The sequence below is a fragment of the Fistularia commersonii genome, chromosome 1 (genome assembly GCF_037954325.1).
Source record: "Fistularia commersonii isolate RoL2024-O1a breed Wild chromosome 1, RoL_Fcom_v1.0, whole genome shotgun sequence".
NCBI lineage: Eukaryota > Metazoa > Chordata > Actinopteri > Syngnathiformes > Fistulariidae > Fistularia > Fistularia commersonii.
The window spans coordinates 28,754,772-28,776,892 of record NC_141284.1 but is presented as its reverse complement, the minus strand read 5'-3'; the positions used below and the strand labels follow the sequence as shown (position 1 = coordinate 28,776,892).

The following is a 22,121-nucleotide window of genomic DNA, read 5'->3' as shown; positions in this document are numbered from 1 at the left end:
TGTGCTGGTTCACAAGCTCGTAATTCCAAACGTCTGTATTTCGAGCGAAAAGTCAAAATCGTCCCAAATCTTTGCCCCGCATGAGAATCGACGCTGTAAAAGAAAGTTGGGTTTACGCTTACCTCCCGCCACCAGAGGGCGCCGGTGAGTTTATGGCTTGAACCATGTCTGTGGTGAGGGCGTCTAACAGGCTCGTAACGAATTCCACTTTCTTCCCCTCCGGGCAGCCTGGCACATATTACAGACAGAATTCACCCAAAAATTACATTCCGCAGCTAATTGGAGATGCTGCGCTCGCTCGACGTTGGCGTGACCAGCGCACACACACAAATACCGATGTTCAAACAAGGTGTTCAAAAAAAAAAAATAACCCCGAAAACGTGGCCTCGGCTACGGTTCCCGAAACGGCGTCCGGGCCGCTTCGTCCGAGGTGGAGGATGACGGCAGAGCGGCGCAGACCTGTTAACTTTTACGACTCGCCTCTGAACACCTTGGGTAGCTCCTTTTAATTGCCCAGATGTACGCTTTTAACTGCTCGCTAAACCGGTGCAAATTTTTCCCCCTAATTGTGTCTCTTAAAGGAAAACTTCAAACGCAGCTGCGCAGTCAAATAATCTTCTCATTTTGTCTTTTTTTTTTTTTTTTCCTTTTCACCCGCACTTCCTCCCCTCCTCCTTGGGATCGGCCTTCCTTCTCCGGCAAACCCTTCATTGGATCATTTTGACTTCTGACTTTCGGGCAGATGTCAACAATCCATCGCCACGACGGATTAATTGTCACCCACGTGATGTTTTGAACGAGTCGTTCATCGGTTCGTTCAAACCCAAACACGAGCTCGGCTGTTTTCGTCAAGCGCGTTGATTCGCGGCGGCGACTGAAAACCTCTAGTGACTCCAAGTTAACCAGCAGTTTATTTGTGCTAAACTTTAAAAAGTGTCTCAAAATGAGAGGAGGACCAAGTAAGGAGGCAAAACCCTTTTCTTTTTCAGGACATCATCTTTGAAGCGCGTCGATCTGTTAGACGACCACTGCCTTTTCAAAGAAGGGGAATGTGAAGAGATCCAAAATCGGTTTACAATTTTGTGTTATTATCAAAATGAATATTGTAGGTTATATTATCTGCTAAATCTTTCCAGCATTTTTCAGCTGTTGGAAAATACTCTGCGTCAGCCGCTTACGGTTAGATAAATAAATTTGTGTTTTGCATGTTCACACTAGGCAGATCATTCGGACTTGGCGGCCTGTAGCTTGCAAAATGAAAACGCAGTCCATCGGACCACTGCGTCCAGCCAGACCTTCATCCCCAGACGTCTCGTGAGAATTTGTGAGTCGGTTTAAGAAATCCTGATAAAATCCTCCGCGTTCCTCAGCCTGGAGGAAACTTCCTGAAGCTTCCTGAAGCTTCCTGAAGCTTCCTGAAGCTTCTCGCTCCGGCTTTGGGCGATGAAGAGGATCCAGGACGTCCCTCTGGGAGATGTTGGCCCGCTGATGCTTTCAGGACCAGAACGATTTCTAGTTGACACAGTTCAGTCTCAACACACGTCTATCTGTCCAGCTGTCTCTTTGTCCGTCCATCCGTCCATCCATCCATCCATCATCTGTCCATCCATCGTCCATCAGTCCGTCCGTCCGTCCGTCCATCAGTCCGTCCGTCCGTCCGTCCATCCGTCCATCCATCCACCCATCATCCGTCCATCCATTCGTCCGTTCATCTATCCATCCATCCATCCATCATCTGTCCATCCATCCATCCATCCATCCATCCATCCATCCATCCATCCATCCATCCATCCATCATCCGTCCCTCCGTCTGTCCATCCATCTATCCATCCATCCATCCATCATCCGTCCCTCCGTCTGTCCATCCATCTATCCATCCATCCATCCATCATCCGTCCGTCCGTCCACCATCCGTCTGTCCGTCCATCCATCGTCCATCCATCCGTCCGTTCATCCATCATCTGTCCATCCATCCATCCATCCGTCCGTCCATCTATCATCTGTCCATCCGTCCATCCATCCATCCATCCATCCGTCCGCCCGCCCTCCCGCCCGCCTGCCCGTCCATCCATCAATGGTTGTCACATTATTTATATTGTCATTTAGTTCTGGTTGTATATTTCTCATCCTTACTGTTCCTTGATGTTGTCCATTATTATCCCTGAATTTGTTGTTGCTGCCGTCTATTTACTGTATTTGTGGATTGCTATCTTCTGTCTCTCTAGTTATAATTATATTCATCTTTATTTAACTTTTTTATTTTTTGACATTATAACTGCTCCGCTGCTGTGACAAAGGAATTTCCCCTTTGAGGATCAACCATCTTATCTTATCTAACCCGTTGTTCATCCGACACGAGTCCGTCGATACAGCTCAGCTCCAGCTCTCAGGAAAAACCTGCATTTCGCGTGGAAGATTCTTGGGGCGACGCTCGGACGGCGCCGGTCGGCACGCCGTCCGAGCGTCGCCCCGAGAATCTGCCTTCCCTCCCTGGACCTGAACCGCTTCTAACCTGCTCCTCCTTGTTGTGGCGCCTCAGATCATCCCCTCTTTCTTGCACGAAACAACTCCAACCTGCGTTCTCCGACACCACCAGCAGCCCCAACCCCCCTTCACACACACACACACACACACACACACACACACACCTCCCATAAAACATGCCACACATCTGCGGCGCAGCCAGGAGTCACGCTCCACTCTGTAAACCCACCAGACGGGGGAGTTAAGTGGCAGTTACTGATTCAACCTCAAATGATGGGGAAACAGAGGCAACAAAAGTAAGTGAGCAGTAACAAGGGACGGGAAGGAGGAGGAAGGAGGGGTTACGACCTCCTCATCTCTGACCTTTATTTACAAACAAGTCCAATTTCTTTATCAAAATATTCAATTTTTTTTTTTTTTTTTGGGGTCAAAGCCGAACCGAGAAGTGGATTCGCGCTGGTGTTTGAAAAGCGTCGAGAAAAAAAGAATCCGCCAACCTGTCAGCTCTCTGGCCTGGGATGCGTCCTCCGAGTCCGAGGACCGCGAGCGAGCGGCGCCGTCGCACTCCGGCGTCTGGTACCTGTCAGACAAAGACCACACGACGGCGGGGGGGGAAAGCGCTTGCATGAGACCCGCAGAAGGGGTGAAATGTGCGGCGAAAACAAAAAAAAAGGGTCGTCAAAGCGGATATTTGAAAGTAAAGAAAGCGGAAGCCGATCGGCGCCGCCGACCTTCAGAAATGAAGCCTTAGAACAGAAAGTGGCGCGACGTGGACGGAGTGGTGACAATACACGTGTAGCACGATCGCTTTTCTCCTGGCCGACGTATCGGGGCTTCGTGAAGAGGATGGAAACTTGACCATGTGTGTTTCATTTGGCGTTGTTTTTCTTTTTTTTTTTTTTTTTTAGTCGGCGCCGCTGTCCAGCGCTGACACGCGTCCTTCGGGGGGAAGATCCAGGAGAAATTTTACTTCCGTGTCATTTTGCTTCGAGATTTGTTCTGGAATATTAAAACGTTAACTGATTGGAAAATTCTCAAGCAAACTGGGGGATTTTTAATTCTTCTTTATGGTGACATTCTGACCCAGCGCTTACAAACATACATTTTTTTTTAGTTCTTGTTCAGCTAAAATGACCTGAATTAACTGTTGAAGATATAAACATTATTGACATACATTTGGAACTCGGGTTGTTTTCTTATCGGTTTCCTTGACGGCGGCTGCCGTGGCGACCGATTGGATTTTTGCCTTGAGATTCCCCCGCTGTTCTTTCCAAACTGTAGATTTACCTGCGTTGGTCCAGAAGAGCCGGCACATCCGCATACCTTTAAAAAGATACTCACGAACAGAGTGCTGCAAAGGCGCCGTGCACATCCTGCACTCTAATATCCCTTTGTACCTCCAAAGGCAGGCGAGTTTGGGCAACTCCGTCTTTTCCAAACACCCCTTCCAGCTCCAAATATGATTGTGATTAATTCGGTAATCCTTGATCTTGTCATATTGCTGTTTGTTTTTCGATGTGAGGATGTTTGTTTTTAGTCTAGCGCCCCCTGTTGGCCCGGAGTCTACTGAGCGCTACTTTTTTCCCCCCACAGGCTTTGAACGCTGCGGCTTAAACAACGATGCTGCTAATTCATGGATGCTTTTGGTGGCTGACCAGCTTCACGCCGCCAAATCATTTCGCCTCGTCACATCGGGCCCGTGAGACGAGCGGGAAATTCCCATGCCGTTCACTTCCGACTTCAGCGGTTTCAGTGCGCAGGAGGAAGACCGAGACGTCGATCAGCTGGAGGAGGACAGCTTTTCCTTGTCTTATTTATTGTTTATCTTTTTAATCTGGTGTGTCGCAGCCACTGTTTGGAAAAATGCCTTTCCAGAGCGTGTTTGTGGATGTTACCGGGATGTATTTAATTAAAAGTTTAGCAAAATATATATCACGTTACAACATGGACACCTGCGGCTTATAGAGAATTCTATGCACACTTAGATTTATTTTGATATTTTTATCCAATGCGGTTTAGATTGAGGTGCGCTCGATAGTTCGGAAAACACGGCATCCTTTAGAAAAACACAACGCGAGTACTGAGAGTCTCAGCGGCGCCTTGATTGGCTAACAGGCGGGGATTTTCACAATTCCACAACCTCACTACCTTCGCCCGTTCATTAACTCTGCTTATTTTTGTGTATTTATTTCATCCATTGCTATTTATTTTTGTCACTCTATTTATATCGTTGTTTTGTTCCGGTCGTGTATTTTTCGTTGCCCACTGTATCCCTGATGTTGTTGTTCTCGTTGTCTGCGCTCTATTTATCTGATGTCTTGCTATCTTCTGTCTCTCTATTTATATTCACTTGCTTTTTTTGACATTATAACCGTCAGGCTTCTGAGACAAAAGAATTTCCCCTTTGAGGATCAATAAAGTTTATCTTATCTTATGTTGCCCATCGTTATCCCTGATGGTGTTGGCGTCGTCTGCCATCTATCGATTGGTGGATGTCCTGCTATCTTCTGCCAGTCTATTTAAATCACATTTGATTTCTTGTTTGTTTGTTTATTTCTTAGCATTCTCACTGTTTCGCTGCTGCGACAAAGGAGTTTCCCCGACGAGGATCAGTCAAGTTTTTATCTTCTCTTGATTCCTGTCTCTTGTATCTTAAGGCGCTCCGAGGTGTAGGTCACGTGACGGGTCCATGAGGGTTTACCTGGTGGAGGTTCCAGGAATGGGCCGTCCCGTGTCAACCAGAACGCACCAGCAGTAACCTGTGGACTGGTGGCACTGGACGGGTTTGTAGAGGCCCCCCGGCCCGCAGTCGGGAATGAAAATGGCCTCGCGGGGATTCTGCCGAGCCTCTTCCAGCGCACTCTGTCTCTCCTGGTCACAAGAGGGAACTTTCTCTAAAACCACGAGAGACACAATCAAGAGAACCAGAAACACACTGCGCTCACACACACACACATAGAGAAAAGGGCGGTTCTGTCACAACGTCAATAAGCGATTACATTCGACGGGGAGGAAGATCCCGTCCAAATCCAAAGGTTTTCAAACGCCTTCTTTTTACTCATGTGCCTTTCGCTGGCTTTTCTAAGCAATAAATACATGTTACATGGAGGTTTACAGAGGACCAACTCTTACGGTTTCGCTCATTCTAGAACAACGCAATGGACTCTTATTGGTTTAAGACTCACACCTATTTTAACCAAGCGGCGGCGCCGTCGTTAGCCTAGCATCACGCACGCTAGGTTGAGGTCGCTTGTGTCAACTTCGGCTTTCCGCACACGTTCGGGCCGGTTCGGTACGGCGCGGCACATATGCTAACGATGCCATATTGTGCTGCTTTTGGGCGCCGTTTCCAATCCGAGGGAAACAAAGGGGCCGATGCTAAGCTACACCGCTTTCCTTAACGTCCTACGGCTCCACGGCTCGGTTCTCGACGCTTCTCCCCGGATGCGAGCGACGTCTTTAGCCGAGCTAAGCTGCCGGAACGGGCTTCGCGGGTGCCGCGAGGTTTTAAACAAACACCAACGCAGAACGCCCAGCAAAAGGTCCTCGGGAAACGAGTGAAGGAAGAAACACCACAGGCAGGAGACGCCGGAGGTTCTCCCGCGAGGACGTCAACAACCCGCTGATGAGCATCTGATGAGGAAAGAACGGGAAGCGGCACCGTCACGGAAGGAAGGAGGAAGCCGACGACGAGTCGCCCGGCGTCTGCGGACGCTCTCTCTCTCCGTTAGCGTAGCAACACGCTTGCCACGAACAGACCGGCCACTTTTACCACCTCTTGCCTGTTTGCGTCTTTGCTGGCCTTGATTTTGAAGCTGGTTTTGACCCGTGTGCCGTCCTGCTTCTCCCTCGTTCACATTGAAAGGGAAGCACAGAGGACGTGTTTTGCGCCGACGGGTAAAACTAACCTGGTGACGCCAACGGCCACGTAGACGACAACAAAGGTTTCTATGATTGTATACAAACTAAGTTACGGTAGGAGAGATTTAATTCTCATTTTTTTATGTAGCTGATGCAAAAATTGATCAAATAGGGCGATAGCATCTTGGCAAACCACAGTAACTTACTAGATGTTATTTCGTAGACAAGACGTTCACAATACTGTTGCACAAACAGTAATCTTGCAAGTTTAGGCTGGATTAACAGGTTAAAACATGTCTGAGTGCGTTGGCAGGACGTGTGTTGCCACAGTAACAGCAGCCTGACAAACCTGGCTGTTTTCATTGATATTAACCGTCCAGAATGGCGATGCTGAGAGCAGGCAGGCGGCGATGGCCTGGAGGTCTAAGAGGCGCAGGACGGTCAAAGTTAAAACGAGTCTTCTGTCAAACACAGATTCGCCCGAGAAGCTGGAGAACCACTACTTTTTTTTTTTGGACGAATGCGATTTCTCACTTGGAACGGAAAGATGTGGAAAATACAAACTTTCTTTTTTGTTGGGACGTGTCAAACTCGCGGCCTGCGGTCGATAGTGTCTTCCGCGAGTTAGACATGTATGCTTTTATGCCACTTTACATATTAAAGTTCCATAAAGGCGGAAGCAACAAACTATGGTTCTGCAGGCCGCAAGTTTGAGGCCCCCGGTTTAGAAAAAGACACTGATGTGGACTTCGGCATCGGAAAAAGACGCCGACCGGCTGTTTAATGCGTCGATACGTGACGCTAACAGAGAACTGAATCGCCACGCGGTTGAAACGTCGCACGACATTTTCAAACGTGTTGAAGGTCAACAAACAAAGATGTCAACATCATGTTTGTCTGTTGGTCAACAGCTTTCTTTTCTTTCTTCAGCCACTTTGTCACTGTGATAAACGTAGAGCAGGTCTGGACTTCTTCTTCTTCTCCTCCTTTGGTCTTTTCCCTTCAGGGTCTCCACAGCGAGTCAACCTTCTAACCGTCTAACCCTGCGCTCTGGATCCTCCTCTCTCACACCAGCTAACGTCATATTCATCAAACTTTGCTCTTCCTCTGGACCTCCTGTTCAAGCTTCCGTCTACCCAGATCTTCACTCTCCCTCCTCTGTCCATGATCAAACCATCTCAGCCTGGCTTGATCTCCAAAACACGTGTCGTCCCTCTGATGGACTCCTTCCTGATCCTCTCCATCCTGGAACCTCAGCGTCTTCATCTCTGTCACCTCCGGCTCTGCTTCCTATCTTTTGGTCGGTGTTTGTAGATCATCTCACCTCGGGCTTTCCTTCCCCTCTGGCTGATGTTCTTCTATCTCTTCGTACCCCTGACACTTTTCTCCACTCATTCCAACCTGCTTGAACCTGTTTCTTCACCTCTTCTCCACACTCTCCTGCACTCTGGACTGTTGAAATGCTCCACCTTATAGATCTCCACTCCCTGCCGCCTCACCGTTCCACAGGAATTCCTCTCATTCAAACAAATATGTTCTATCTTGCTGCCACAAACCTTCATCGAGCAGATCTGGACCAAACTCTTTAGAATAATTGTCAGAACTTCCTCATCCATTTTTTTGGGAAAAACAAGTCGGCCGGGGTGGAAAGAGCTCCACTTCCCTTCTAACGATCTAACAAGAACATCCTCTGCTGTTCAGATGCTCCACCAACAACTCGTTGCACGGAATTGTGTGTGTGTGTGTGTGTGTTTGTCACTGTATTTACATTCACTTCCATTTAGAACATCGCTCACTCTTAAGCCAAGTCCAACAGAGCTGTCGCCGTGGAGATGGTTTTCTCTCAGCGCTCCTGACCCATTTTTTTTCAGTTTGAAAAGAAGTGCGACGCATTAAGCCGTGCAAATATGGCGCCTTTTCCCGTGCGACGGACCGAGCGGTCGCTGTTCCTCGAATGTGGCAAATCCGCCCGTCGCCTTCAGAAATGGGAAGGACATCCATGGCTTGTGCGATGCTTCAAGAGCAACTTAACATTTCAGAATCCCCATTTTGGGGTTTTTTTAAGATGCGCAAATTGAAAACAGGCTTAAAAATATTGCATTGCGGTCGTTTGGCTCGGCCGACCGGTCACAGTTCATATCCGCGTTTGGCCGGAGAAAGGTTTTCGGATAAAGCGCTTTAGATTCCCAGCGTTAGATTTATCCCCTCTTAGATCTCAAAAATCATGTGTTTGTTTTTTTTTCCTCCCGGGCGAGGTCGCGATGACTTGACCTTTGACCGCAGAATCTGTAAGCCGTCCCGGACGCCGACTGGAAGTTTGTGCCAAATTTGAAGAAACTCCTCCCGACGCTTCCTGACATACCGCGTTATTTTTGAAAACAGGATGGGCGTGAGGTCAACGCGGCCTTGAGGTTTGAAAGTAGATGATGGTTTTGCGCCAAGAGGACGCTGGAAGAAAGTCCTTTCAAGACATAAGTGGGTCTCCGGAGAGGGAAAGGACGGTCCGAAGCTCCCGGATGAGCGTTCTAGTCCTGAGGAGGGGAACTAAAGTGACCCGATTGCAGCTTCGGCTCCCGACCGCCCAATGAATCCAACGAATCAGAGCAAACGACACAGAAAAAGGCCGGTTTTCCGGCGACACGCGTGCAGAAACGGACTCGAAAACAGAAACACGACCCCGGCTCACGCTCCGGTGTTCCTCGGCGGCGCTGTGGCTCCGCCCCTCGCCAAAAGCTCCCTCCAATCCCTATGATTCCTCGGTGTTTATCGTCCAGAGGTGGTTCCGGCGCCAGGCACCGGCGCTCCCAGAGGAACATAGTTTTGGTCCACATGAGTGGAAGGAGGCCGGACGCTCGGCTCCTCCGACACGAAACCCGATCTACGAGCGGGATCTGACTTTCCGCTCCGTTTGGGTTTTGTGTTTTTTTTACATTTTAGGACCCCCACCATCTTCCACCCCCGGCCGCCCGTCAGAAAACAAACACGGGCCCCTTTTGGAAAACACTCGAGCGCGTCTCGCTTGTAGCAATTTGCTTGTTGTGGCGGTCGATTTTCTCCGGGGCGGATTGGTAACAGACGAAAGATGACCTTCTGGAAGTCTCGGCGCCGGGAAGCGTCCCGCTCCCGAGCCATTTTCTCTCTTTTGTCTCGGCACTTCTGTCTTTTTTCCATCGCTCTCCCGTCTCTCGATGGCCGAACCTCTCGCACTTCTTTCCCTCTCCTTTTCTTTCCCCGATTCTCTTCCTCCTGGTCGCCCCGCCGACTCCCTCCCTCTCCTCTTCGCTTCACTCCAATAGCTTTCAGCTGTGGGCTAATCACTGCAATATTGTTTCTAGCATGTCTTCTCCGCTGGTAAAATTGCGGAAATGTGGGTTAAAAACTCACCCTGTGCGTAGGTGTGTGTGTGTGTGTGTGTGTGTGTGTGTGTGTTTATGGCCCTCAGTGTGACGGGAAGATGATGTAGTTTGCTCGTAAAACCGGCTTGTTGTTTGTAACTTCAGCATTGTGTCATTTTTCGACAGGTTTTTTTCTTTTTTTCAGCCCGCGTGTTGCAAAGAGCAAGTTAGCGAGTTATTCTGATATCGCCGGAAAAGAAATCAGACCGCTGCTCCGGGGTTCACGTTAGGCGGGATGGGTTAGTTAACGTCCTAACTTTAATACTACACAATGTCAACATCTGCCCGTGGGTGTCCATCCTGCTGCCTGATGGAACGCTCGGGGTTGTTTTTTTTTGTTTCAGATATTTAGCCGTCTAGTGTTTCCTTCGGGATGAATAAAGTTGTTCATATTTTTATTCTTATCCCTGCATGTGATGGTGACGGGGCGATAGCTGGCGTTCTGGCCTTGCGGACCCAACGGTCCGGTTTCAGATCCTAGAGATGGACCGGGTTCTCCCTCCGGAGACGACACGCTCTCCGGGTTTCCTGCCTGGCTTCTGTCCGGGTTCTCCGGCTTCCTCTCACAAAAAAAAAATAAAGGTTTGGCTGCACTGAGATAGCAGAGAACGGTGTTTTTTCTTGCACGTCCCTTGAACACAACCGTTTACATTTCAGTTTGCACTTTTTCTTTCTCCTTGCACATCCTGTTCATACTGTTTACGCTTCATTTCAGGGTTGGTTTACAGTTCCCTGCACTGTTTACATCTCTATGCAATAAATATGCTTATTATTTATTGGTTGGGTTTTTTTTTTTTTTTTCCTTTCTAAATACCTGGCCAGCAAAATGAAAAGAATTTGAAAATACAAGGAAACAAGTGTCCCCGCTGTACATATGATAACCAACACTTTGAATCTTTTCCAGAGAAACCCGTATGCTGTAGGTGCTATCGAGGTCACCGGTTAGCTGTTTTTGTTGTGACAAAATAGACAGAACCAGTGAGCAAATGAAGAAATAAAAGCTTCGCCAAGTCAAATATGTTAGCTGACGGTGAAGGGTGCGGGAGGAAATAAATAAACTTAAATGCAGAGGTACTTCTTGTGTTGTCCCATTGGCCTCGGGTAGTTTGTTTTTGAGGGCGGAGCAGGATCAACTCCTGTGGTAACTTACCGACCGCGTGAATATGAAACTAAGCAGGTAGTTACTAGAACCACGTTTAAGCCGGACCGAGCGGAAAAAGCTAAATCACCACATCCTCCCCGGGATGGTCGGACGAGATGATGAACGAACTATTTAAGTCGGTCAATAATCCGTCCGATCAGCCGACTGATGTCCTGGTCGCCAGAGGTTAGCTTCCTGTTTCAACCCTGAGACCAAAGTGTGATTTCAAGAGGGAGAACCAGACGATTCCGAATGCAGAATCAGTCATTTCGCTACGACGTCTAGACATCCTGGACTTCTGGTCCTCCAAATGCACTTTTACAAACAAGCCTCATGACGGGGTGCCGCCGCCCTCCCTGCCGCTCTGGAGCGTTGGTATGTCCATGTCTGGCAAAGGAACGTATCCGTTTGAAAAATGGACTTGGCATCGCCTTCCCTGAGCAAACATTCTGAATCTAGTGAGCTACAAAGTTTACGCGAGCGCGGGAGGGACGCTGTTCGCTTGGGTTGGAGGTAAAAAGAGCGAAGGAACGGCACGTCAGGATTCGATTCGGTCAAAAGTGCATTTGAATCTGCGACAAATCGACCGCAGGAGCCACGACCGTCCGGCGTCGGAAGAAAAACACCCGACGTTTCAAGACGAAAAGCCGCCCCAAACCTCAGAGCTGTAAGGCGGCACTCTTCATCCGCCACCGACACTTCCTCAACCTTCGCTCATGTGGATAGTAGTTGGGGAAAAAAAAAACGCTAAATAAAAAAAGACGCACAATCGTTCCCCTTTTCCCGCATCTGCCAACAAAGCGGGTAAGTCTATACAGTCTTACAATCACCCGCCGCCTCCCGGCCTCGCACCCGACCCCGGCCTCGGGTCGCCCTCGTCGCCCGGCTCTCGACGACACCGGATGCTGATTGGAAACAGGTCGCCGCAGTTTCGGCTTTCGCCACCACGTCGCCATCATTCAAAACACATGAGTGACCGGGAGGGGGGGCAGAGCGGGGGATTATTCTCCAACCCGGGGATCGTCGGGGCAACGGTTGTTTTGAAACCGCCGACGTCCTGTTTCTAATTAGCATCCAGAAAACAATGCTAACCCTCAACAACTGGCCCGGGTCATTTTGTTTTAAATAAAGTTATTGAAAGCACGGGAGCCTCTACATCCCGCCCGCCTTCCGAGGCTCTCGACCCACTTCGGGAATCGACCGATGATCTGGAAACCGCCTGGGAACGTTATTCGGGTCACGTTATCCCGACGCAGGGTTTCCTTTGGTTTTTCACCCTTTTAGCTTGTTGAACAGCATCTCGCGAGGCAGCGCGACGGTACGACGTCGCCGCGTCACGTTTCAGTCGGCCCCGACCCCCGTGGCGCCACGCCATGGTACATTCCTGCTTTATCGGATTTTCGAAAATCCATCTAAATTTGGCAAAACACGCGCGTCCCGTTGAATACTGGATGAATCTATTGACAGAAATAGAAGCTGCAGATTATTTTACAAGGAGAGAAATACAAACCGCTTTCCAGCTCCAATTCAATCTAATTCTCTTCCTTGTTTACAATTGGGTAAAAAAGTGTTGTGACATGGAAGCCATTGGATTCAGCCCTGTTATAGTGTTTTTTCACCTTTTTTTTTCCCCCCTGACATTTCATGGACCGCTTGAGGAAATAATTTGTACAATCTGCGCATTATTTCTGCCTCGAAAACAAGAAAAAAACAAACCGAAAAACTCCCAATCGGCCCTGTGATATTGAGTCCAGATGGCGGCGCCAAAGTGATTGACGGGACGGCGTGGATTCGGTTTGCACACTCACACTCCCACAAGTCAAGGAATCCTCGTCGGAAGGTTTGCGTTATGAAAGCTGTGTTAAAATCGGCGCGGTTAAATCTAGAATAAAAGTAACACTGGGACGCCTACCGGTACTACGACTACCGCATTAGCATTAGCCGTAAACCACAGCGGGGTATTTGGATCCCCGCGTAGCGCCACAGATGCTAACCTGTCGTGCCCATGTTGGGTTTAAACCTTTGCACGTCATGATGGCGTTTAAAGCATCTGTTTTCCTTTTCCCCGATGTCGGTGAAAGCTGAGTTTTAAACAACGCGGGATTTCTTTGTCTCACCTTGTTTCCTGGACGCGGAGCTGTTCTGCTTGTTGTCCTTGTAACCCAGCTGTTTGATCCACAGCGTGGGCGCCGTTATCTCTGCAACGACAGCGACATCGCCGGCGTCACATCCACGTTGCTCTTCACGCTAGCCGACAAACGCAAGATGCTTCCCGTTTTATGCAGATTATATTTTTGATATTTGTTTTTGGGGAGCGGGGTTAGCCGTGCTGGAGAATTAGCTTGAAATGACTCAAAGTTAGCCACTTACCATCGCCCTCGGGGGGGACGTGAGTTTCCATGGTGGGCGTGGGCTTGGAGCCGTCGTCTGGATTGAGGGTGAGAAAGAAACGGAAAGAGACTACCATTATTGAGGTTAATACAATCTACTCTCCAGAACTGTTGAATGGTTGGGATTTGCACATGGCCCGGCCCAGACAGGTAGAGCGACAGTCAGGTAGAAAGACAGAATAACAGGAAAATAAGAAGTCACAGGACGACCACCCAGGCAGCTCCACGCACGCACATCAACATCGTCCACATCCCACACACACATTTCCACAATTCGTCATCCAACGACCACAACGACGGACTTACACTCGCAGGGGAAGGAGGAGACCTTCCCTCCGTCAGGTGTCGGACGCCACAAAAACAATAAGCGTCGACGCGTCGCTCCGTCCGACCCGAGACCGACCGCGATCGACTTTGGGATGAACGATGATATCGGGAACTGACGGACGACTCCTGACGATTTAGGCGGCGCTCGGATTCAATTCTCCTCCACTTGATGCCGACGCTGTTCGGATTGGAATCTGTCATCGACCCGGGTTTTAGGTTTGGATTGAAGGGCGGCACCAAGGTGTTTTCCACAAACTGAGAGAATGGTGTTACTGAACCAAATGGTAAGACCTTACGTTCCCGGCAGAGAGCCGCGCTCCTCTAATACAAACCTACTAGCAGTACCTTCTGCTCGCTCTAAGCGATCTCAGGCAAAACTGTTCTCAGTTCTACTACCTCAGTGGTGGAACAAACTTCCGGAAGCAACAAGACCAGCATCATCTCTCTCAACCTTCAGGAAACAGGTAAAAACTTTTCTCTTTCAGGACTTTTTACTGCGCTGATGCCCCAGATCAGGTTAGGCAGCAAGTTAGGCTATGCAGTGTGTGTGTGTGTGTGTGTGTGTGTACGTTTGTGTGTGTTTGTCAATAAATAAATAAATAAATAAAAAGTCACTAACCCAATCTTAATGTTCTGTATATTTCCTGTGCATCTTGTATTTGCAAGTGTATTTGCAGTCCTTATGTCCTCTATTGTAAGTCGCTTTGGATAAAAGCGTCTGCCAAATGCAATGTAATGTAATGTAATTAGTCCTTCACACACACACACACACACACACTGCTACAAGGGCCTGGATGTGGTAAGAGGACACGTCCATCCGCCTTAATAGCAGATCTCACTTCGCTCTCGGATCAACTCAGCGGCGTTTACGCAGCAGGCTGCCGTCCTCTGATCCGATTGGTTGCCTTGATCCATTTTGTTTTGCCCGCCTGCTCTCATCTGGTTTTACACACACACACACACACACACAAAAACCCATTACAGATTTCTGATTTTACACTTTCCTCACACTTGCACGCACAAATCTGAAGAAAGACAGCGTTTTGGCCGCAGACTTGGAAAACAAAGTTAAATGAGCTCATGCCTCAACAGAAGTAAACAAAGAGCGGGAACAAACCGCCAGTGGATGAGGAGAAGAACATTTTACAAGCTGGTGCTTGGAGAAGCTTCTTCAGACCCTTTCCCTCTGAAGGGCTTCTATTTATTTTTATTATTGGGTTTAACTTTGGGGTGTTTTGTGTGTTTTTGTCAGCAGCAATTTTACCACCGAATGCAGAAGTGCAGCGTTTACACACCGGAAGTGAAGGGAAGTTTGAAAATCCGGTTTAGAAAGTCAATGTATTCAAACGGCCTTCTGTCTCTCCAGCACCAATAGAAAACACAATCTGGATGTTACCGCTTGTTGCGCTACACACACACACACACACACACACACACACACACACACACACACACACACACACACACTGAAAACGGTGCTCTTGCCCCCTGGATGAGGAGTGTCCAGAGCCACATATGAAAACAGATGGATCACACACTGCAATTAATAGTAACAATATTACCAACAGCATTATCAAGTGTGTGTGTGTGTGTGTGTGTGTGTGTGTGTGTGTGAGAGAGAGAAACAGGAATCGGGGTTGTTTTTTTTTCCCAAATTGGCTTTAGACGTCCATCCGAGCCGGTGTAAGAGCTCCCGATCACACAGCGACCGAGCCCTTCCCGTGATGCCTTCAAGGAAAATAGGAAAAAAGAGATTTTCCTATTTTGTTTGAATTTCTCCCACTTTCTACGAGCCCACCGACCCCCGGTTCCCCACCGTCACGGATCTACAAACACTTGCGGCGCTCAGCCCGGCCGCCAGCACAATCATCTGCTCCGTCATTTGTGTTTTTAATCTACTTCAGGAAAAACAGCAGAATTCAGTTTGAACACTGAAAATAATTTGGTCTTTAGAACAAGCACCCAGTAGAGGCAGTGAAGTGGATTAATGCAGTTAATTACTGTGTATTGAATATTTAACCTCTATCATTTTTTTCCTTTTAACTTATGATACTAATTTTGTTTTTCTAACGTCTTCAGTTGAACCACTAAAAACTTCATAATTGTTTCAAAATGCCCCGGTTCAGACCATCGGTCGTGTTCTGTGTTGTTTTGTTCACTGTGAACGATACAAAACATCTCGGAAAGGAAGCGGCTTCTGAGGAAACGCCGGGACATTTAGCCTGGCGCTACGTGAGCGTGGGTGCGCGTCTTCTTCCGAAAGGCAGCGGCGAGCCGTCGGGACGAGCGCTGGAGCTCCTGCACCGAAGATAGAAGTTATTTCTAGAAGATAGAAGTTACTTCTATATGTTCAGAAATAAGTGAACATATAGTCGAGTGGGATTCATTCTTCCTGCGGCAGCAGGTAGCTTAAGGCTAACTGTTGAAAGCTGTTTATTCATCTGGGTTTTCACATTTTTTTTTTTTGTTTTTTTGTTTTTTTTTTAAATGCCTGACGCGGGGGGGGGGGGGCGAGCCCTGAAGGTTTTGGTAATAGTACCGAAAAAAAAAAAAAAAAAATTTAATTAATCAATTTAAAAAAAAATCGAATCAACTCTCACCCGCGTATGTATAATCACTTTTGAATTCCTCTTCCTTCAGACCTTAAAACACTTTATAGCCTTGACTTTGACACTTTATAGTTTTATTGGTATTTCTTATTCTCCCCCCATTTTTTTTTTTACTGTTTATACAATTTCCTACTATTACTTATTATTGTTATGTTTTACTAGAAACTCTGGCACAACGATTTCCTTTGGGATAAATAAAGTTGTTCTTGTTCTTATAAATGTAAAGTGGGTTGATACGGTTTGTTCCTTCGTCATCGGGAAATACGGTGAGGATTTCCGTTAGCGCTATTTAGCACGTTAGCGCTATTTAGCACGTTTTCTTCCCGTCGGGCGGAGAATCTTCAATCCATCTATCGTTTCGTTGCGGCGTTGGATATCGAAAAGTAGAAATGACATTCTCACGTATTCTCTCACTCCGAACAAAGTCAGATCTCATTCCTCGTACTGGTTATCTAGGGGGTGTTACTCACCTGTGCGCAGGTTTGAAGCTTCTGGAAGGTTCCTTGGGGGAGAATAAGTGACAAGCAAACCACCAAAAACCTTTGACTGACGCCTCGAATCCGGTTGATGTCGAGAAAATATCGCAGCCACTTGGCCAGATTTTTTTGGCGACATTTACGTTTTTTTGCAGAAACTTTAAGAAAAAAAAACAAAAAGTCTGATTCACGTCACGCGGATTTAGACCCTGATTTTCCCCCTAAACGACACCATCGCTCAGCGGGAAGATTCCCAGGCGGGTCCTCATGTTACGCTTTTCACAAAAGCCCGCAGGGAAACGGCAAAAAACATGTGGAAAAGATGGATTTTTTTTCTTATGTTCCAGAGACAGGAGTCTTTTGGTGCGTCACGATTTGCGAGCGGCGACTCGCCGAAGCCGAAGCGGCAAAGAGAGCCAAAAGCCCGTCGTGAGAACGAGTCGACGAACACGTTCGACGGAGAAGTGAAACCACGCCGACGCGGAGAAATGTTTAGAAATAAAAAACATCAGCCTTTGCAATCCGTGCGTTATAATCATTACTGTCTAACGGAGATCTCAGCTGGTTCTCGAATAAAGTTAAACACGTTGTTTGACGCGAAGACAATCCTGTTTCTGGACGGGAACGAGTCCCAGGAGACGGCAGCTCCAGAACCTCACGTCCAGGACGGCTTTTCCGGGTCAAATGTATAAAGGGGTTTTTCTTGCATCCATAAATTCATCCATGATGGAAATCTAAGCTGCGATTGGCTCACATGTTGGCTTTGCGTTGCCTCGACCCGAGGAGGGACCGACCTCTCGAGCAGGTATCCATAGCAACCACCGGTCACGGGAGCAGCGGTCTGAGGATGGAGGCCCTGAAGCTGCTGCCTCCTCGTCTGAAGAAACCATAGATTTTAGGGATCTGCTCTTCCAATGTGGGGCCGAAGGAAGTCCAGCAGGTTCCCTTTTCAAACGGCTCTCCAAACAGGACACTGGTACTTCAGGCAGACTCTTCTTCTTCTTCTTCTTCTTCTTCTTCTTCTTGTCCTTTGGGCGTCCCCTTCCCCTTCAGTGAATCCACCTTCTCCATCAAACCCTGTTCTCTGGATCCTCCTCTCCCACACCAACTACCTTCACATCGGCCAATCTTCTCTTAGTTCTTCGTCTAGACCTCCACTTGCAGCGTCCGTCTACCAACATATTGACTCTCCTTCCTCTGTCCATCACCCGACCATCTCTGAGCTTCTCTCCAGAACATCTACCATGTGCCGTCCCTCTGATGGACTCATTCCTGATCCTCTCCATCCTGGTTGCTCCCAAAGAGAACCTCAGCATCTCCAGCTCTGCCTCCAGTCTTCGCTGTCTCCAAACCATCCAACATCTCCGGCCCCGCCGCCATCTTCTCCGCCTTTCCTTTCGTTCCTTTCATTACTCCTGACATTTTCTCCACCCGTTCCTGAACCTCCTTGAACATGTTTCTTCACCTCAGTCCTGTGGCCTCCCATTGTCTCCTCCCCTGCTGCAGATGACCTTCAATCCTACAAGATGTTCCTCCACCTGCTCCCTCCTCTCTCTGCAGACATCATGGTCCAGCCCATATCATCACGTGCAGGAGTTTCATATCTGACCGGCTTTGTGTCAGAATCTTTTCCCGTACAAACAGTTTGGACTCGACGTCAAGCTCCAAATGTCTTTTGACCTCGACAAACAGGACACACACACACACACACACACACACACACACACACACGTAACCTCCAGCAGATCTCAACTCACCTTTCCTGCCAGAGTTTGGTGGCCCGGGTGGCCGGTCAGTCACTGACCCTGCGAAGAAAGATAAAGAAACACAGCAGAAACGAGATGGCGACAGCAGCTCCCAAAGGGTGGAAGGTGTTTGACATCAAAACGTGCAAACAAATGAGTGTTTGAGTATTTCGGCGGATATTTTCGGTTTCAGAACCGCGTCTAGGGTTTGTTCGGATTGTTCGGCACGAGAGAAACGACCCGCCGTCCGATGAACGGAGTCCCGCCGCCGTCTGACGAGTCCATTCTCCGAGCAGTGGTTGGTAAAGACATTGTGACGGTGACGGCAGGTCATCTGCACCGTCCGTGTGAGAGTCCTGGTTTCATGCAACGGACGCATGGCGGGAAAAGCAAAAGTGAACTAGTTAGAACGTAAAAAAGGACAAAAGGGCGCTGGGGTTCAGAGCGACCGGACGAGTTCCCATAAATTCACCTCCGTTTCCTGCAAACGTGCTCAAGATCATTGATTGTGGTCACTGGGTCGGAGGCGTCGGAGGTCATTTGCCAGCCGAGAAGAACCGGAGCTCCTCTGGGCTACCGGCGCTAGCACCGCTAGCACCGCTAGCTTGCATACTAGCGAGGAACGATAAAGATATCGGCTCTGGAGTCAAGTCGGACGCAAAAGAGGCTACGGATTCTACCGCTGCCGCCCAGTAAAGCTTGTTTTATAGGTATTTGTCTCCAGGGCTTGTACAACTTAAAATGAACTCCTTTCTCAATTGTGTGTTTATGAAGCCGGGACTCAAGTCCGGATGGAGACACCCAGAGCGCTCCGATTTCACAAACGTTGTTTTTAATTTGCACAATCAAATACCTCTCTCGCTGACTCACTGTTCACCGAGGAAGTCTTTTAGGTCTTCGGCTTCGGTGGATTTTATTGCAGAGGGAGAGATTTTTCCCTAATGTTGAATTTTGGCGAAATCGGACACTTGAATTTGTTTACAGTGTGGCGACAGCGGTGATCTTAAAAAAAAAAAAACAAGAAGTCGTATCACTATAGCAACCCACAAAGTTTTACGTGGACATTTTACGGGACATTACCAGACACCTGTAAACCTTCGGAAAGCAAACGCCACCTTCTATCTACTTCCAAGAGAGCTGCATCTGTCGCTTTTCAGCGCAAAACGCACCGTCAACCATAAGCCCGATAGGTAGCCTTGGTTCAGGGATCACAGTTAGAACTCCGTCCCAACGCAGGGATGGACGGCCGGTCGGCACGAGACAACCGTGCCGACGACCGCAAAAAAAGCAGCTTCTCCTTCATGAAAACAGGGGCCTGATCCCTTAAAACAATCAGCCAAATCTTGAAATTGTGCCCAGGCAGCCTGAGAACCAACCGTAGGGTTCCCTGAAGGCACGTTCGCTTCTCTGGGATCCAGTCAAAAGCCTGGCATTAGAAAAAAAAAAAAAAAAAAAGGGAATTAATTGGAGACAGGACGTCGTCTCGTGTCTCGGCCTGGGATACCGAGAGCTTCGGCGGTCCAGAAGAAACATGAGCATGAACGGGGTTTTCGGGGGTTGGCGGCAGATAAAAAGAACTGGGCTTTGGCGATCGGCCCGAGCGGGAAACGTGAGTCGACAACATCAGACACTTGGCTGTCAAACGCCAGGCCAGAAAGGAAAAGGACGGTTGATTTTCAAGGAGTGCTTCTGGTAACATGCAGGAAGTCAGGGGTGCCGTTGGTCCGTCGGTCGGTCGGTCGGTCGGTCGGTCCGTCGGTCGGTCGACGCACTGAGAACCAGCTCGGTTGGAACATCAAGGTGAAGGAAGCACTGGATTCTCCATCCTTGTGGACGTCGAGCGATTGAGACGTATTGCTCGGTATCGTCTGCGCAACAATAGCCTGGATGTTATGTTTTGTTATGTTATGTTATGTTGTGAACAAACTGGGCTGCGTCGATACAAAAGGACGACAGAATCGACCGCTGGGAAACACGGCGGCCACGGATTAGGAAATATCTCCCATCCTTGAAGAAAAAAAAAACAAATTCTTATAATACGAAAGAGTCCGACTTTTAAGCCGACCTCATTTCCCTGGGGGTGTGATTAAATAGTAAAAAGTAAATAATTCCCACTTTATCGAGGACAGAGCCTTGATCTAGAAGGATTAAAATGAAACAATAACCAGCATCAGCAGGTAGTCAAAAGTCATTCCTAACTTTAATAAGCTCTATTAAGGTGCCGTGGATGAAAACCAGACTGAAATATTTCACTGATGCTGTTTTCTCTCAGGAAAAATGTCAAACGCCTGGAAATGTTGTTTTTTTTTTTTTTTTTTTTCTTTCCAGAATCTTGGATCGAAAAAAGACAGATTTTAAATTGGACTTAAATTGTTCAAAACCAGGGGGAGAAACTGGACTCGTGTTTAAAACTCAAGACGGACAGAATCGACAGCCGGAGTTGTTGACATGAGAAAGAACATTTTAATTTCAAGGGAACGGCGTGAAATGTGCTCAAATCGAGAGGAAGCTCTGGAGAAATTGTTAATATCGACGGGGGTAGAGGAGCCCCTCCGCCTGATCCCCTCAATATTATTCACAAGATGTTTGATGAAATCCTCACGCGGTTCATTACGGGCTCCGAGGGGCCGGACGGGGGAGCGGATCTCCACGCCGGTCCAGGACAGAAGAATAGAAACCTTGAATAGCCACAGGCATCCATCTTGGGGAAAAAAAAAGCGCAGTTCAAATCAAAATGCGACGATGCCGCTCTCGAAGCTAGCAGCTAGCAGCTAGCAGCTAGCAGAAAATCCTGCAGCCGTCCGTTGAGCTGAATTGTTATCATTGCAAAAAGGATTTTTTTTTTTTTTTAAATATTAATTATTCAAAAATATCATCATAAGTCTGAAAAGAAGCTGCTCATTCCAGCCCGGATCGATTCTCCGTGTTCGATGCTGAAACAGCAGCTGCTGCTTCATTATACTGCATCCTTGTTAAACACTGGAAGGGGGAAAAAAAAATTAAAAAAAATCGCTTTACATAAACCTCAAGCTTTGGAAGCCTCTCTTCCCCCGACGTGCACGAGCGTGGTAACCTGAGAGCCGGCCTCTAACCACTTATCGGCATCTGGGAAATGGAAACCGTGTGTTCATCTGAGCGTTAGCATGAGCCATTTTCCCGACTTAACTGCCTTGGCCTGGACGGCTAAACCGCGGCAGGTGCCGAAGGGCCGACCACGCCGATGATTCCTCGCACGAGCCAGAGAAGGAAAAGGAAAGAGAGAGGGAGAAATGAAGCGAGGGAGGATGAGACATCCAGCGGGAAGCTCCACGGCTCCACCGGCTCCACGGCTCACGTGACTGCAAAATGTGCTCCATATGCTGAATTTGGCTTCGCTTTCCAATCCTGGCGACCTTCCTCGTGTTATACATTCTGAGGGAGAGCGACGACGGTTCTCATCAAGTGGGATCACTTGATGAGAAGGGCCGTCGTGGACGGGATCGTCCACGACGAGCGTGCACGTGGTCTCTGGCTCTCCGTGGCCCAGCGGCCCGCAAACAGCGCTCAGACTGGGGAGGGGGAGCTTAGATACACAACATTAGCCTCCTTGTTGACCTTGCACCTGCTACGACCCGCCTGACATGTGATAGAGGTGAACCCCGAACACACACACACACACACTCACACACACACACACACACACACACACACACA

The 22,121-nt window shown here is 48.3% G+C and overlaps 1 protein-coding gene across 4 annotated transcripts in view; it reads right to left on the bottom strand.

The window, feature by feature from the left end:
• Positions 1 to 22,121, bottom strand: part of smoc1 (SPARC related modular calcium binding 1) — a 63,732-nt gene that overhangs the window by 9,802 nt on the left and 31,809 nt on the right. For 2 of the 4 annotated variants that reach the window (XM_086159052.1, XM_086159043.1), the window contains exons 6-11: positions 18,441 to 18,488; positions 13,252 to 13,341; positions 12,999 to 13,079; positions 5,186 to 5,378; positions 2,982 to 3,064; positions 123 to 228 (exon numbers count right to left, since the gene is read on the bottom strand). In XM_086159052.1, the coding sequence (XP_086015178.1) occupies positions 123 to 228; positions 2,982 to 3,064; positions 5,186 to 5,378; positions 12,999 to 13,079; positions 13,252 to 13,341; positions 18,441 to 18,488 (601 nt within the window). The remainder of the gene's footprint in view (positions 1 to 122; positions 229 to 2,981; positions 3,065 to 5,185; positions 5,379 to 12,998; positions 13,080 to 13,251; positions 13,342 to 18,440; positions 18,489 to 22,121) is intronic. The other 2 variants (XM_086159071.1, XM_086159062.1) reach the window with 1 other exon arrangement.